The 18,557-nt window shown below is 33.2% G+C and overlaps 1 protein-coding gene across 3 annotated transcripts in view; it reads right to left on the bottom strand.

The window, feature by feature from the left end:
- Positions 1–406: 406 nt before the first annotated feature.
- The window catches only part of ARHGAP5 (Rho GTPase activating protein 5), a 70,696-nt gene continuing 52,545 nt past the window's right edge, over positions 407–18,557 (bottom strand). For all 3 annotated transcript variants that reach the window (XM_082617616.1, XM_082617615.1, XM_082617617.1), the window contains exons 4-7: positions 13,035–13,112; positions 10,057–10,188; positions 8,154–8,259; positions 407–3,080 (exon numbers count right to left, since the gene is read on the bottom strand). In XM_082617616.1, coding sequence (XP_082473742.1) covers positions 2,753–3,080; positions 8,154–8,259; positions 10,057–10,188; positions 13,035–13,112 — 644 coding nt within the window. In that variant the 3' untranslated portion in view covers positions 407–2,752. The remainder of the gene's footprint in view (positions 3,081–8,153; positions 8,260–10,056; positions 10,189–13,034; positions 13,113–18,557) is intronic.

Here is an 18,557-nt window from a genome sequence, read left to right as displayed (position 1 = left end):
CTGTTGAATAGAATTTGACTTCCCATAAATCTACTGAAAATTTGAGAATTCCACTATGCTTCTTTATACTGCTAATCTAGATACTGTTAAGTACAATACTGTAATAACTACAAGCACTGAAGCTTAAATGAAACGATGGCAACATGTGTGTAGATGGAATTTTATTTAAAACTGTAAAATATAATGAATGCCTTAATGTTTACGCATAATTACGAGACTACCTAATATTCTTTTCATCCTTTAAGAAGTTTCATATATGATAGTTCCCTAAACAGTGAAACCTTCCAGTAACTTACCAGAAAAAAGTTTAATCATATTATTTTGTTTTTAGCATTATTTTTCTAATATTTAAAAACATATCTAAACCCTTGGCAAAAACAAACGCAATCAATTCAGTGTAACAGACTGAGCTTTAAACCGTATTTTAATTTTCAATTAACTGTAACCTATCTGTTAAGTGAACCAAAAGTAGAATTTTAAATGACCCACTATGAAGCTTTTCAAATCAATTATAGAATGCATAGAAAAGTGGAGATAAATTTTTGGGAAGGTGTAAGGTAGTAAATGTGGAAAATGGTAAATGCTAGTTTCAATAACAAAAGTTGTACTAAATGCACATGAAAGTTAAATTAACACAGTATAAAAGAGAATAGCTTAAATAAACTGGGATTCACATATTACAATAGCAAAGTTATGACCAAATGAACTGAAGACATGAACAGTTCTGAAAATTCTCTTTTCAGCCTACTTCCAAAAGAAGTAGTCAGGCTTTTTTCCTGTACATAGTTTTGAGCTTTGTCTATACCATATATAGTAGAAAAATAAATTCTTTAGCAACCTAGAAACAGTTTATAAAACTCTTAAAGTTTAATTTTCTTTGCCAGACATGCCGATGTTAAACTGACAGCTATAAATTAAAGCTATATAGACAGTAGGTATAAGTAATATAGAACAAGTTAAGAATACTACATTTACCAGATTTTTCTTTTTAAAAATTACTGTACTTTCTTAATTCCTGTGTGCTTTGCAATAGGAATAATAGGGACTTTGTTTTCTTAGAAAAGATAATAACATGTAAGAGTATAACACAAATAAGATAATTTATAATATACATGTACTTCAACAGCAGCCTGGTTCATGTCAACATCTTGATTCTGAAGTTAAAATTAGAAGTACAATACCTAGGACATAACAGGTGGGAAAGACAATATTTATTTTAGGAAAAAATGGAGCAAATCAAACTCTTAGGAGCCTCAAATCTCAAAATCATCTATTTACTACAGTACACATAAGACAACCTTAAAATTGCAGTATGAAGATTACAATGTGGACCAAATAATTTTTTCTTTACTACACAAAATATAACCTAGCAACAAAAAAAACATTTTTTCCCTTTCTGGGAAAAAACCCGGCATGGTTTGATAATGAACAAATTTTGAATAAAGCCTAACAAAATTTACCTATGCCACTTATTCTGAAAATTTTATCTATAATTTCGTGTTCTGGTTGTAACTTCACTAACGAAATGTTTAACCTCCAAAGCAGCAGTCATTTACAGCAAATCTGGTACCAACATCAAAGGAAAAAATTGGTTTAAAAAATGGTGCAAAAGCCACTTTGGATTTTAGTACAACATATCACAGAAAAGAATATGAATACAAGTATGCAACTTTATATATACATACTCCAAAGAGGCTGTCAGTACCCAAAGTATTCTTATTGCTATATTAGCAATGGATTTTTGGATATGTTTTTAAGGGCCACATAAAAATAGATTCAAGGGACAGATTAAATTGAAGTCCTAGATTAAAATGTTTGGTTTAAAGAATTTTCTACAACAAATTTCATGTTTATGTATGAAAAGTTATATAACCTTATATGAAAATGTCATGAAGTATTTTCTACACTATACTAAATGTATTTCCCAAGAGGGAAAAAATTAAAATATCTAAAATATATTAGATTAAGATTACAAGACCATAATAGATCTTTTGAACATGCATCTGTTTACAGAATTAACAGTATACAAGATGTTTGTTTCATCATGGACTATAAAGAAATGAGTTGGTGACAACTATCCTTTGCACAACATTATCAACTCACTTTAGCCACAAGCATGTCCTTGGTATGTGTGTACAAGAAATATATCCGTTTACCCCCATCAAATCATCCACAGGTTTACTTAGAAAATGAAGGTGCAGAAATATGTTAAGTGTATTTTTCTTTCTTTCAAACAACATCCCAAGCATGGCATAAGTAGCCTGAAATTATAAAATACTTAACTGGGCTTTTAGTTATCTATATAGACTGATAAAAGTAAATTAAGTTGCTCAAATTAGCACATCAAATAACAAAACCAGCCATAAAGCAGGCTGGAAAGCATTAAATGTTTCATATACGTGACTTTTTAAATCATTTAATTTCTATAGAAAAATTTTATTCACAATATAATGTGACAGAAAATGCCACAGGAATGATATACTGATTGCAATAAGGTTGCATGCAACAGCAGCTTTGTATTTTATAGCTATTTTTGTTTATAAAAATTAAACCTCTCCAGTCATGCTTATCACATGGTCTTAGATTTGTAATGTAAATGAATAAGGAATACCATATAGTTCAAAGAGAAAATGTCTCATTATTTTGAATGTGAATTATCTGTAAGAAACATGAAGTATACTACTGAACCCTGAAACATGCATGCCTAGATTTGCTTTTGTCCAATTTCAGGCAGTCTGCAATCACTTCCTACTTATATAATACCAAGAGGATCCGTCTGTAACTGTGGTTGTATCAGCTGAGGTTGCAATGGTGGTGGTAACTGAAGCGGTACCATTGGTTCCACCAACTGTCCTGGGTTTGAAGGTGGTGGGGGAGCCACAGTGTTCGCAGTTTCCACAATTTCTCCATTGTAGAAGAAAAACTGACACTGTTGAATGAATGTTTCAACAACAGATTGATGGATCTTGGTGGTAGACAGAAACTCTCGATTTTCAAAATCAGGTCTCATCAAAGTTGGCCAAAAACAGATGGATAAGTTGTCTGCTGTCATTAGGTTGACTTTATTATGCTGACTGACCCTGAAATTATGATAGGAAAAAAACAATTAGAAACCAGTCAAAACTCATCGCAATTAAAGAATCTGAGAGCTGGATATTATTTCAGATGATTTGGTTTTACCTTTTTTAAAAATTTTAACTTCAAATTTAAAACATTTTCCTGCTTGTGCATTCCATGTTCAACTATATTCTAATAACAGAAAAAAGCAGTAAAATCCATTCCTTATGAGAACCAAAGATGGTTTTTACTTTGGAAAAATTATCATATCCTCCAACCGGGAGACTTTTCAACTTTCGAAAAACTCAAGTTTCTAGTATTCCAAAAAACAATCTTTTTAATCATTAACTACCTTGTATATCGTTACAAATTTAATTTCAATGACAACAGTTCACAGAGCACATTCTACCTTAAAATTCTTTTAATCTGACAATAAATAATTTACAAATGACCATATGTTAACTATTTTGCATCCAGTCTTTTAAATATGAGCAAGCACTACTACCATTGTCTGTAATAAGCAAGAAACATAAGAAGCAAATCTTGAATTTTAACTCAAAATTATTAAATTGGGAGGAAATTTTAGGTATTTTATCCAATCCTCTCATTCACACATGAAGAAACAGCCCAATATGCAAGGTAGCAGGAAAATTTTTTATTTGAATTTGTATATCAAAAAATTTTAAATCTAAACCAAATGACCCACATCCCCAAACACAGGAGTTGCTCATCTGAGGTAAAATAAGTGCTCTAAAAACATGTGTTCTGTGGTAAAAGTTATTACTATTTGTTAAGAGACTAAATTAGAATATTCGGAAAAAAATCAACCTCTGTTAAAATATAGTGTATAGAGGGGCCCAGTCAGGGGTGTCTATGTGGTAGTCAAGTATAGGTTCTGAAAATACCTATAGATTTGAAAGACATGAATATGGGCATCAAGTCTAATTGTTGAGTCAAAAAGTACAAAGGAAAGGTAGTAAATCAGTTAGATGAGGGTGGTCAGGGTCCTTGAAGAGGTAATGTTTGGGTTGAGCCAAGGGTGATGGGTGTTAGTAAAACAGTAGGAAGAAAGAGTAATTTAGTCAAAACAGTGGTTCTCAAATACTACAAAGCTATAGTAATCAAAACAGCGTGGTACTGGCACCAAATCAGACATATGGATCACTGGAACACAACAGACAGCCCAGAAACAAACCCACACACCTATGCTCAATTAATCTTTGACAAAGGAGGCAAGAATATACAATGGAGAAAAGACAGTCTCTTCAGCAAATGATGTTGGAAAAGTTGGACAGCAGTATGTAAATCAATGAAGTTAGAACACTCTCTCACATTGTATACAAAAATGAATTCGAAATGGCTTAAAAATTTAAATATAAGACATGACACCATAAAACTCCTAACGAACATAGGCAAAACATTCTCTGACATAAATCATAGCAATGTTTTCTCAGGTCAGTCTCCCAAGGCAACAGAAATAAAAGCAAAAATAAACAACTGGGACCAAATCAAACTTATAAGTTTTTGCACAGCAAAGGAAACCATAAACAAAATGAAAAGACAACCTACGGAGAAAAAATATTTGCAAACGATGTGACTGACAAGGGGTTAATTTCCGAATACACAAACAGCTCAGTATCAAAAAACAAACAACCTAATCAAAAAATGGGCAGAAGACCTAAACAGACATTTCTCCAAAGAAGACATATAGATGGCCAACAGGCACATAAAAAGATGTTCAACATCACTAATTATTAGAGAAATGCAAATCAAAACTATAACGAGATACCATCACAGACTGCTCAGAATGGCCACCATCAAAAAGTCTACAAATAATAAATGCTGCAGAGGCTGTGGAGAAAAGGGAACCCTCCTACACTGTTGTTGGGAATGTAAATTGGTGCAGCCACTATGGAGAACAGTATGGAGGTTTCTTAAAAAACTAAAAATAGAGTTGCTATATGATCCAGCAATCCCACTCCTGGGCATATATCCAGAAAAGACGAAAGCTCTAATTTGAAATGATATATGCACCCCAATGTTCATGGCAGCACTACTTACAATAGCTAAGACATGGAAAATATGGTATACACACACACACACACACACACACACACACACACACACACAATGGTATATTGCTCAGCCACAAAAAAGTATGAAATAATGCCATCTGCAGCTATATGGATGGACCTAGAGATTATCATATTAAGCAAAGTAAAGCAGAAAGAGAAAGATAAATACCATATGATATCACTTATATGTGGAATCTAAAAAAAAAAAGATACAAATGAACTTATTTACAAAACAGAAACAGATTCACAGACACAGAAAACAAACCTATGGTTACCAAAAGGGAAAGGGTGGGTGAGGGATAAATGAGGAGTTTGGGATTAACAGATACACACTACTATATATAAAATAAATAATACTGTATAGCACAGGAACTATATTCAATAGCTTTTAATAACCTATAATGGAAAAGAATCTAAAAAAAGAATATATATAACTGAATCACTTTGCTGTACACCTGAAAACTAACATGACATTGTAAATCAACCATACTTCGATAAAAAACAAACGAACAAACACCCCCCCCCCAACCCAGTGATTCTCAGTGTGTATCAGAACCTCCTGGAGGGCCTGTTAAAACACAGATTGATAATTATGTCTGGGGTGGGGCCTGATAATTTGCATTCCTAACAAGTTCCCAGGTGATGCTGATGCTGCTGGTTTGAGGACTGAATTTTGAGAAAGACTGAGGCAGTCATGTTAAGATGTGATAAGGGACCAGGCACAAATTGATACTTTCGGTTAAGTCCTATTAGTTTAATACAGTGGCACTTGGTGTTGCACGGTGGAAAAGGAAAGGAGATTTAACAGAGTAAGTTAGAACTAGGCCACTTAATGATAAACAATTTAGATTTTTTTTCCTTTAGGATATAAGTGATCTTTACACAAAGAGCTTTTAGAAAGATCATTCTGGCATCAGGATTAAGGGAGAATCAAGAAGAAAAATAGGCAAAGAGAGAGCTCAATGATAAACTAGAGTTTCCTAAATGAGAAATGATCAAATTTAAACTAAAGCAGTGGCAGAGGAATGAAAAGGAAAAATAATCAGGAGAAAAAACTAATTTGACACAATAACTCACTGAATATGGAAGGTGAGAGAAAATACATCCAAAGAACAGCTCCATGGATTAATTTTTGCAATCTGTCAATCACCCAATATATATTTATCATTTATTTCCTATACTGGAATGTAAAGTTCCATGAAATGTGATTATTTTATTTACTGCTATGTCTGTATAGCGTTTACAAGACTACCTGGCACAAAGAGTACATCCATTATAATCAATAGTTGAGTGTTTGTTCTAAAATTTAAGTCTGATGATACTATTTCTCTGTTCTACTCTCTAGTGGCTCCCCATACCATTCAGAGTAACAATCATGCAATGCTTTTTTCTTTGACAAAGTCTTGCTCCCCACCCCACCCCCCATAAATGTCAGCTGAACTCAACAGTGCACTTAGTGATAGACATGAAAGCAACCTCCTTGTCAGTAAAATATTTTGAGGACTAAAGCTAATCAGTAGGCTACACTCTAAGTAGTACTGCCTTATCCTTCACTCTGCTCAAACCACACAGGCCTCTTTGCTGTTCCTCAACACACCAAATATGCCTGTGTTATTAACTGTTGTATCACTGGAGTCAAACACAGTTAAGTGTCTTAATATAACATTGATGGTGGGCTAGCACTGTGATTCTTTGCATATGCTCTTCCCTTTGTCTCTTTTCCCTATTGTTTTTAATAAAGTCCAATTTTTGTTTCAGCACTTTAATTAGGCAATACAATAATATGTTCATATACCATCCCTACATTCCATATTGGGTAAGGTCTCCTGTAGTACCCTGTACCCATCTGTTAAATCATGAACCACGTTGCATGGTAATTTTCAAAAGAGGAAATTCCACTAATTATACTGCAATACTATGTATGTTGGTATTTTCTCACAGAGGGAGACTCCAGGGAAGAATGACTAGAAGTGCTAATATAATTTTATGCTACATTGACAACAACAAAAAAACTTTAAACACTGCTGAATACTCTCTTTTAAGAGGTACAGATTGAAATGTACTTGTTTTGGACACTGACATTGTTAGTTAAAAAAACCAAACCTCAGTTCGTTAAAATGCTAGTAGAAAATACTGTGAAGAGTAGATTTTTGAAAAAAGTAGTACAAATACTAATAATTCTATTCAGTCTCAATAACAACTTTGTGAGCTGTTATTCTTCTCATTCTTATAGTTGAGAAAAATCAAGACTTAGGCAGGGTGAAGTATTTGTCCAAAGCCACAGAACTAAAAATGTTTCAAAACCAAGCCTATTTAACTCCACAGTCTTGAGCTTTACGCTATTATACAATATTAATATTGCCTTTCATTTAAGAAATGGTATTGGGAAGAGTATCTTTATAGAAAAAAGTATAAACTTGAAGCTTAACATATTTAAGGCTTTTGATATGGGATTAATGTCCTGCATTTCAGTAACAGTCAAGGTGGATAGTAATATGAATTCAAGTTTCTAATACAATTTCACTATGAAGAATATCCAAACAAAACAAGCAAGATACACAAAAGAGACACAGTACAGAAGAAGAGGCAATTAAACCACTTAATAAAACTTGGATTCTAATCATAAGATGTGTCACTTGAGCATATGATTTCTCTCTTTAAACCTCAATCTTTCCAACTTCAAATAGGTTGATCTGGTTAATTATCTAAGTGTCATTTCATAACTAAAATTCTAAGATTCTATAGAAGAGAATTGTTAAAGAATAGCAGTGACAAAAAAAAGTACTCACCACACTTACTATTTATATAATAATGTTAGATACTAAAAGGGTCATATACCTTTCTTTAAACAAGTTGATGAAAAATCTATTTTAAAAATACAGAAAAAATAATTTAGAGAACCAAAATTGAACTGTATGTTTAAATTAGTCTCTCTTTCTCTATTTTATGATTACCCAATTTATAGTTATGTGTTTGAAATCCGTAGTGCATTTTATTTGCAAAAACGAAAAATAAAAATACCTGTTTAGATGTGTTATTACGTATCTGAATACATCATAGTTAACAGGATGAAATTTCTTAACAATTTCTTTCAGTGCATGAAGACGTTCTGTTTTATCCAGGATTTCTGTAAAATTAAAGTAGCGAGGAATTTGTGTGAAACACAAACATTAAAAAATATTGATAAAGCTTCCTGTTATGCTTATTGTGTGAGACAATCAAGAATGTATATAAAGCATATCAGGAGAGGGAAAGAAAAACAAAGAAAATGTTGTAAAGAACCTGCTAATAAACGGACTACCATCTATTTACAATAGCCTTTTCCCAAGTAAAGCTAATAACTGAAGATCAAAGTAACCTGGGGGTGGTAAAATAGGAAATGGTATATTAGTAATTTCTTTAAGCAACTTATATAACTAGATACTGATTTAGAATTAACTAATTACTTAAAAATCTGTTAGGCTCTTAAGAGTCATGCTACAGAGAGTAAGTATTTTAAGCTTTGTGGGTGAAAACTACTCAACTCTGCAGTTGTACAAAAGTGGCCACAGACAATATGTAACAAGAGTGGCTGTGATCCAATAGAACTTTAAAAATCTGAATTCATATAATTTTAATATTTCATAAAATTTTCTTTTAATATTTTTTCAACCATTTAAAAATGTAAAAAAACATTATTAGCTTGCAAGCCTTCTGAAAACTGATGGCACGCTTAATTTGGCCCACAGGCCAGTTTGACAACACCTGATTTAAAGCATTATACTTATTTATAACCCACTTAGCTTATAAAACATTGTTCTTCACAAGTAGCACAAGCAGTACAAGCATTTAGCTCAGTTACTTTCCAAACTTACACAAATTATGAAACAGGATAACTGAAATGTGGCTCTGCTGTAAATGGGAGAGGAGAGCGCGCCTTACTGCTGCTCTTCCTCATTCAGTTCATTCTTCTAAAATAACAATGGATTCCTCTGGAGGAGGCCAGTCTGCCAACCAACTCATGGTAGTACACCAAGTACTAACAAATTTCTCATTTGCCACATATTACTTCTAAATCAGCCCTCAATATTTCCTAAGTAGGAAAGTTCTGAGGCTATTGATCATGGCCAAAAAGTAAGAAAATCTAAGCTATCAATTGGACTATTTTCCCAGTTTTCATAAGAGAGAATGTATAAGGCAACTGTATCTTGTGACAATATACTGAAGTGGATTTCGATGAAAAGAAAATTAACTGAGAACTTTAACAATCAGTATTATAAGTAGTCTCACGCTACAGAGCTTGAAGACTTGTAATCAAAAGGAAATATTAAAGAGAAATATTTAGAAACTACATTAAATTTAGCCACTGAGAACACAATGTGGATTAAGCACTAGGTTACCTAATACTCAAATAGACCTTTGGCCTCATTTTCCAGATAACAAATGAGTATTTGCTTCATAGAAACATCTGGATGAATGATGATGCCAAGTAGGAATCAATACTGAATGAGTACCCATTTTCCTGTCTTACTTTTCCAAAAACTGAATTAAGACATGAGGCCAAAGTTAATTTCTTTGACTTAAAAAAAATTTATTTACACATGTGTACAGACCATACAGAGGTTAGTATGTTACTAAAGTACATTACAGACACATTCATTTGAAGTCTTAATTTCTTTTTCTTACAATGCCTTTGAGTTTGAATTAAAAACACAAATCTCCAACTTCTAATATAATGATCTAACTTCTAGGAGCATCTAGTCATCTGGGAGCCTAGCTAAAACTATTTATTTAAAGGGAAAGAGCTTTAATAAACAGTTCTAGAAGCTGAATTTTTATTAGCTACATATTCTAGTGCATGACTGATTTTAACACAAAGCAATCAATGTACAAACCCCACTATCATCATCCCTCTCAAAAAAAAAAAAAGGAGGCTTTTACTTACTTGCTGCTTCCAATAGCTCTGGATGAAGAGAATATGGAATTAAAGGATCTGGTAGATCTGCAAAGAAAGCTTTAAGAGCTCCAGCTACAGCATTTACTGTAACTTCCATTGATACTAGACTGATATTATGATCTATAAGACAAAAATAAAAATAAAAATTAAAAACTATAATAAATTTAAATTTATTACAGGAGAAGTAAGCTAAATGGGTACTTGTAGATCCAAAGACATTTAAGTCTTCTCATGGACCACCTTTCTTCACAGGCTGATTCATCCCTCCCCCATTGTTTTAATATAAGTTTGCCTGACAAACTATAGAAAAGGAAAGAGAAAACCAAGTAAGAAGCATTTTCTGTGACAATAAAAAATGCTATTAGGCTTGTCAGTATATGAGCAATACTACTGACATCTCTCTTCTTTTGAAACATTTTGTTCACATAAGCTATTTAAAAGAGGCCATAAGGAAGCAGAAAGACAAAAGATAGGAATCATGCATATATATTCAAGTTTTGATGGATGATGGATGTTCACTAAACTTACTGTGGTAATCATTTCATGATATATGTAAGTCAAATCATTAAGTTGTACACCTTATACAGTACTGTATGTCCATTATATCTCAATAAAACTGGAAGAAAAAACAAAATCACTATACCTCATGGAGTATGCTTAACTGGACATAAAAGGGGTAAAAGGCGAACACAATTTTATTGTTTCAAAATACATTATCATTCTCACATCGCAGGACTACTTTTGTGTGTTTTTTCTACAATATTATACTGCAAGCCAATATATATTGTAATCTGTAGTGTAAATCCACTAGTTCCCTGGTGGGGAACTTATAACTTATACTTTAAAAATTTTAATATGAAACACTTCAAACACTTATCAGTGAAGTTCTGACTTAAAAAATAAGAATGTAACATATTAAAGGTATATCATAAGGTTAATTTGCTATTAAAAAAGTCACATTTTCCTTATTATAAATACAATGAATATTTATGATAAATAAAAAAATTACTCCCATAACCAAGAGATAATCACTGTTTATACTTTAGCATGTTTCCTTTCAGCCCTTTTCTGCTCATTAAAAAAATATATATATATATATAGATAGATAGATAGATAGATAGATAGATAGATAGATTTTATATTGGATTTAATTTTTAAGGCATTATCCAAGGTTAATAAAAATTTCACAAGCAACTTTTAAAAACTTTTTTGGGGGGCAGGTAACATTTCATTGTAATTTCAAACTTGCAGAAAATTTGCAAGAATAATAAAAATACAAAGAACTCACATATATCCTTAACCAAGAATCATCAATCCTTACATTTTGCCCTACATAAACAATTCTAATGGCTATAAAACATGCTCCCAGATATAAAACTTTACATAATATTCTATTACTGAACATTTAGATTTATTTCATTTAAAAATATTATAAAGATGTTACGATAACAACTTTTATGTACTAAAGCTTAGGTCCTTAGGCAGGCTATATTCCTTGTAATAACAGCTACCCAGTGAACATTTAACACGGTGCCTGGCACAGAAGACTCGTCATATGCGTTATCTCATTATTCCTCAGTTACTCTTATCACTCCCATTCTAGATATGAAAAAGCTGAGATTTAGAAAGGTTAACCTCCCTAGGCCACAAAGACAGTAAGTGGCAGAACCAGAAAACAAAACCAGAAACTCTAATTCAAGAGGCCCTGGTACTGACGACTACTCTTCCTTCATTACCTGAAGTGAAACTGTACCAATTTGCTAAAGTCTAAACAGTTCTTCTAACAATTTTTTTTTAATGAAATACCATGCAATAGTCTTTCAAAGCAAGGCACACACACAAACACCCCACCACCACTCAACTTTACCATTTACCACTCAACATTTTATCATTTCAACACGTATAATCTTCATTATTTTATACGGCTATCTAGTATTCTACTTGTAAACAGGATTGGTCCCCCTACCTTTAAAACAAAATACAAACAATGCTGCAATAAATATCTTGGTATGCTTACACAAAGACTTTTGTAACATATGTATTTACAAATGGAATTTCTCCAGCAAAGCTACCTGAAGCACCCATAACCAACAGCATACAACATACCTGCCTGCCTACACCCTACCAACAATCGTTACCACTCACATAATAAAATAAATACAACCTTTTTTGTTTTAATTTTTATTTCTTTATAACTGACAGAGGCTGAGCATATTTTCATATATTTGTTGGTTGCTTTCTTCTGATATGAATTGCTTAATCTAGCAAAGAAATTCCACAGCCACACCAAGTTTACAGTTTGTCTCCTGATTCTGTTTGCTTTATACACTATTTCATACAGAAGTTTTACAGTTTTACATTTTTAGGCAGTCTAGTTTATCATCTTTTTCATGCTTTCTAGGTTTCATGTCAAGTTTAGGCCTCTCCCTACTCCAAGATTATAAATATATTCACTCGTTTTTCTCCCTAGAACTTAGTTTTCATTTTTTGCATTTAAACCTTTGATCTCATACAGATTTCCTTTAATATGAGTAGGAAATTCAGCTTTTTAAAAATTCCTAATGGTTAGTTAATTGGCCCAGTATCATGAAGGAAAAAAAAAAGTTTAAATCGCAACTTTAAATAGGTGCACCAATCTGTGATATACAAAGATAATGATGCATCATAACTCAATTTATTGCTTCTCTAATTCTGGTAATGGATTTATAGCTCTCCCATTTGTTGACTGTGGTATCTGTTCCATTAAATACTTCCAATACTACTTCAAAACTTTCTTCCCTAAACATCCATATTCTTAGGAGGTTTTCATATGAAATTTCAATGAGGGAAATAGTAAAACAATGATTTTATTTTATCTTCTATAATTATCTTCTTACCTTGATCAAATATATCTATCTATATATATCTATATATCTTCTTACCTTGATCAAATATATATATAAATATATCTATAATTATCCTCTTACCTTGATCAAACTGCTTTTGAATATTGTCTTGATCAGTTTTGTTCCCACTAACACGGTACAGTCCTTCAGTACATAATCCTAAAAGAATAAAGAAATAAATAGACTTTTACACATGAATATATGGCTACAACAAAGAATATACTTAACCTTATGTACATTTTAGTGACTTAGAAAATATGGTGGTAAAATATTTTTAAGAATAAAATATTCTTGAGCATTTCATTTAAAGTAAGTTCTTAATGGACTACTTTAATTTTAAACCATTTAGGCTACCCAGTTCCATGTAAAATAAGATACATTTCTTCCTAGTCCACTAAATACAGCTAAAATTCCTGAGTGCAATATATTAAAAAACTCAAAAGACTCTGAAAGGTGGAGAGAAAGTGAATTTGAATAGCAACCACAGAATTTGAAGAACAACAAGACAGTGAGTTCCCTGGGTTTTCCTTTTGCTTCTTACATATCTTAGTCCAGGCAACAGAGAAGCCTGCAACCCAGAAATACCAATGAGCCCAGGCAAAAAATAAAAATGAAAACAAAACACCACTCAGAAAACCAACAAGAAAAGCCAGTTCTCTCTAGTGAAAGGATTGGGAAAGGTGCAGACTAAGAAGCAAAAGCATTTTTTACTGTTACTGCCCTACTCCAGCCAAACACCATGGAATCCACTCCTCCTCATCCACAGCAGTGGAACCAAGTAGGGAGACTAGAATTCTACCTCTGCCAGCAGTAACAAAGGTGCCCCTTCCCCTCTCTAGAGTGTCAGCAAGGATTGAATGGCAAGTCTGAACTTCTACTACCACCTTGAGGTAAGAGGTACCCTCCCCCTCTTCACCACGGTAGTCAACAGAGGCTGGTAGAGATCAAGTGGGGAGGGGAGTCCAATCTTCCAGCCCCACTTTGTAGTAATGTGGCAGCTGCACCTCCCCTGCTGGTGCAGTGTCAGAGGAGGCCTGCTAAAATAGATTTAAATAAGATCCAATGTTTCACAGCATACTATCCAAAATGTCTAGAATACAATAATAATAAAACTAAAATCATTCATCATTCCAAGAACCAAGAAAGTCTCAACCTGAATGAGAAAAAACAATTAACAGACACCAATACAAAGATATCAGTTGTGGAATTATCTGACAAGGATTTTAAAGCATCATAAAACACTTCAGTGAACAATTAAAAACACACTTGAAACAAACTTCCCAAGAGAAAGTTTTAGCAAAGAAACAGAAATATAAGGAGGGACTAACTGGAAATTTTAGAACTAGAAATACAGTAACAGAAACAACAAATTCACTGAATGGGATCAATAATAGAAAAGTGATGACAGAGTAATGATAATGAATAAGTGAACTTGAAGACAAATCAGTAGAAATTACCCAATCTAAAGAACATAAAGAAATTAGACTAAAAAAAAAATGATGAGCCTCAGGGATTTGTGGGACAATAACAAAAGATCTAATTTTGTGTCATCAGCCGAAAACCTATCTCTATGTTCAATGGGAAGTTTCTGAAAGCACTTCTGGGAGAGACTCAATTTGATAAGGCACTGTTATTGTTCTGATCCCAAGGAGAAAAAAAGAATCAACAGAAACGTAGAATTTGTCAAATTTATTCCTGGACAAATGTCAAGGCGCTTGTATGGGACAGTATGTTAATTCTAATTTTTTATATTCAGAAATTCATGATCAAAAAGGTAGCAAAAATCCACTGACAAAAGTGTCAAAGTTATTAAATCCTAAGTTTTAACTTCAGTGAAGCATGGCAGACACCATCAAATAACCAAAATTATTATCATCTACAGTGGGACAAAATAACATCCTATCCCAACAGATATGATGCACTTAGAAGGATACAACATTACTTTGGTGGTATTTCTAAAAAAATGCATAATTTGAATCTAATAATGAGGAAACAGCAACCTCAAATTGAAGGAGAAAGAAAAAGTTCATTTGTACAGTAAAATGCCAACCAATAAACATACAAAAAATGAGAGACTAAAAAAAAATCATCAACGGAAGCTAAAACTAGTGGCTGAAAGTCTGATAGTCTCAAAGCCAAGAAAAACAAAAGAAGCTGAGCAACTCTCCCCAGCTAAAGGTGTTAAAAAAGACATGATTACTAAAAGCAGTGCACCTAGATTAGATCCGGAAGTGTCTGCCTAATAATTTAAAATGTCCAAAATGTCAATAACGCTGAGGTTGAGAAACCCTGACATAGTGATAAGCATTTATTTGCTAAATGAAAATTATAAGGTGCTTAATCATCCATGATAAAAATCTTGCCTTCCATTCACTAATAACTAAGTGACTTCAAAAAAAAAAAAAAAAAAGAAGCCAACTCAATTATCTAGATGTGAATTATCCAAGTTTAACTTTGACTTATATCACCCAAAGTATCTATCCTGGGCCTCCAAGTAATATAGGTATTAAAAATCTATCCCAATATTCCAAAACTAAATTTAAAATACGTTTGAACCAAGTATCATCACCCTTTTTTCTTTCATTAGAAAGGTAACTAATCCTTACACTACACAGAACTCTTGATATCTGAAGTTCTAAAATGGTCTAAGTTCTCTTTGAGTTGCTAATAGATACAAAACAAGAGTTTCACTGAAGTCATAAAACAGATTACAAATGGTAAAGGAGAAGTAAGGTGTATAGATAATCCACAAATTAGATTAATATGTCCATGGGAAGTGACATCAGCAAAAGAGATAGAGAAAGGAATTTTGGGGCTTGGTTCCCCCATAAAAGCAACTAATGAGCAGCCAAAAAGTATCAGAATCAACTTCTGCAGAACCTCTGGAATCTAGTAAAAAAATTACAACCACCATTAGAAGGCTTGCTGAAGAAAGAAGCTTTAAGCTGCCGACCTACTATTCCTGTTGCCACTCTAGACTGGCAACAACCATAAGGAAGGCAGCCTGCACTCTGGGTTTAGGTTTCAAGTGCCAGAGGGAGCAACACAGATCTTATTCTCAAAGAACTGTAGTTGCATATTTTGACCTGTCTGGTGGTTACCAGAAGAAAGAGCACAAGGGCTTGCCTATGTTTCACTATGTTAAAATATTCAAAACCTCTTATTTTCAACAAAAAAATTAAGAGGCATGGAAAGAAGCAAAACAGTATGGCCCATTGTAGAAAAAAAAGATATTAATAGAAACTGTCCATGAGGAAACCCAGGCACTGCACTTACTAGACAAAGACTTTAAATCTATCTTTAAAGGTGCACAAAGAGCTACAGGAAACCATGAACAAAGAACTAAAGAAAACCAAGAGAATGATGACTTAACAAATGAAGACTATCAATAAATACAGAGAAATTATTAGAAGAACTAAAGAGAAAATCTGGAGCTGAAAAGTATAATAACTAAAATGAAAAATAAACTATAGAGGTTTAATAGCAGATTTTAGCAGGCAGAAGAAACAATGAACTTAAAGACTGGTTAATTGAGATCATCCAGTCTAGGGAGCAGAAAGAGGAAAGAATGAAGAAAAATGAACAGAAACTTCTGGGACTCCATCAAGCATACCAACACTAGCATAAAAACTTTCCCAGAGGGGAAAAGGAGAAAGAAGAGTATCTGAAAAAATAATGGCTGAAAACTTCCAAATATGAAAAAGAAACCTACAAATCTATACATGAAGTTCAATGAACTGAAAACAGGATAAACTCAAAGAGAGCTACATAGAACAAAGGAAATAATAAAAAGTAAAATGGATATAAACAAAATAAAAAGTAGAAAACAAAAATAAAAAGGTAGAAAAACAGAATCAACAAAGATGTTTGCTTTCATTACTTCTAATAAACACTGTTCTGGAGTTCTAGCTAGATTAGGCAAGAAAAAGAAATAAAAGGAATCCAAAGCATAAAAGAATTAAGTAAAATTAGTCCTAATTGCTGATGACAATACTTACTAAATATAAGAGTTGACACCATAAAACTCTTAGAAAAAAACACAGGAGTACATTTTCAGGTCAGCGGGTTTGGCAATGGATTCTTAGATACAGCACCAACACATGAGAAACAAAATAAAAATAAATTGGATTTCAACAATATTTAAAACTTTGGGGCATCAAAGGACATTATCAAGAAAGACAATCTATAAGATGGGAGAAAATATTTGCAAATCATTTATCTAATAAGGGTCTAGTACCCAAAGAAACTCAAAGCTTTCCCACTACGATCAGGTACAAGGCTAGGATGTCCCCTCTCACCATACCTTTCAACATCTGGTTGAAAGTACTGGAAGTTCTTGTACTTGTTAAAGCAATAAAAAGAAATCAAAGGTATACAAATTAGGAAAGAAGACATAAAACTATCATTTTTCACAGATGACATGATTGTCTATGTAGAAAATCTATCTGCCAAAAAAATCCTTGAACTAGTAAGTGATTATAGCAAGGTTGCAGGATACAAAAATCAACTTCTTCCCTTATATACCAAGGAATAAGTGGACCTTGAAATTAAAAACACAATTCCACTTATATTAGCATGTCCCAAAATGAAACTTTTCTAACAAATATGTACAAGATCTATATAAGAAAAACTACAAAACTGATGAATGAAATCAAAGCACTAAATACAACTGACCCTTGAACAATGCAGTAGTTCATCCATGTATAACTTATAGTTGGCCCTCTGTATCCACTGTTGCTCCATATCCACGGATTCAACCAACCATGGATTGTGTAGTACTATAGTATTTACTTTAGAAAAATATCCAGGTATAAGTGGACCCATGCAGTTCAAACCCACGTTGTTCAAGGGTTAACTAACTGTAAATGGAGAGATATAACATGTTCATGGATAGGAAGACAAAATAGTCAGGTTGTCAGTTCTTCCCAACCTGATCTACAGATTCAATGCAACCCCAATCAAATTCCCAGGAAATAATTCTATGGTTATCAACAAACTAATTCTAGAGTTTATATAGAGAGGATAAGACTTAAAGCCAAGACAATATTTAAAGAGAACAAAGTTGGAGGATTGATGTTACATGACTTTAAGATTTACTATAAAGCTACAGTAATCAAGACAATATGGTATTGAGGAAAAAAGAGGCAAATATTCAATAGATCAATGGAAAAGAGTAGAGAGCCCAGAAATAAACACCCATTAATAGTCAACTAATCTTTGACACAGGAGCAAAGGCAATAAGAACAGAGCAAAAACAGTCTCTTCAACAAATGGTGCTAGAAAAATAGGACATTCATATGCAAAAGAATGAACCTAGACACAGACCTTCACCCCTGACAAAATGAACTCGAAACTGGGGACTTCCCTGGTGGTCTAGTGGTTAAGAATCTGCCTTTCAATGCAGGGGACGCAGGTTTGATCCCTGGTTGGGGAACTAAGATCCCACACACCATGGGGCAACTAAGCCCACACACCTCAACTACTGAGCCCGTTCACTCTGGAGCCTGCATGCTGTAACTACTGAGCCTGTGTACCACAACTAGAGAGAAGCCTGCACGCCGCAACGAAGAGCGAGCATGCGCACCGCAACGAAAAGATCCTGCA

Source organism: Mesoplodon mirus (assembly GCF_964341445.2).
Source record: "Mesoplodon mirus genome assembly, chromosome: 4".
Classification (NCBI taxonomy): Eukaryota; Metazoa; Chordata; class Mammalia; order Artiodactyla; family Ziphiidae; genus Mesoplodon; species Mesoplodon mirus.
The sequence above is the reverse complement of the archived record's forward strand: the minus strand, read 5'-3'. Positions and strand labels throughout refer to the sequence as shown.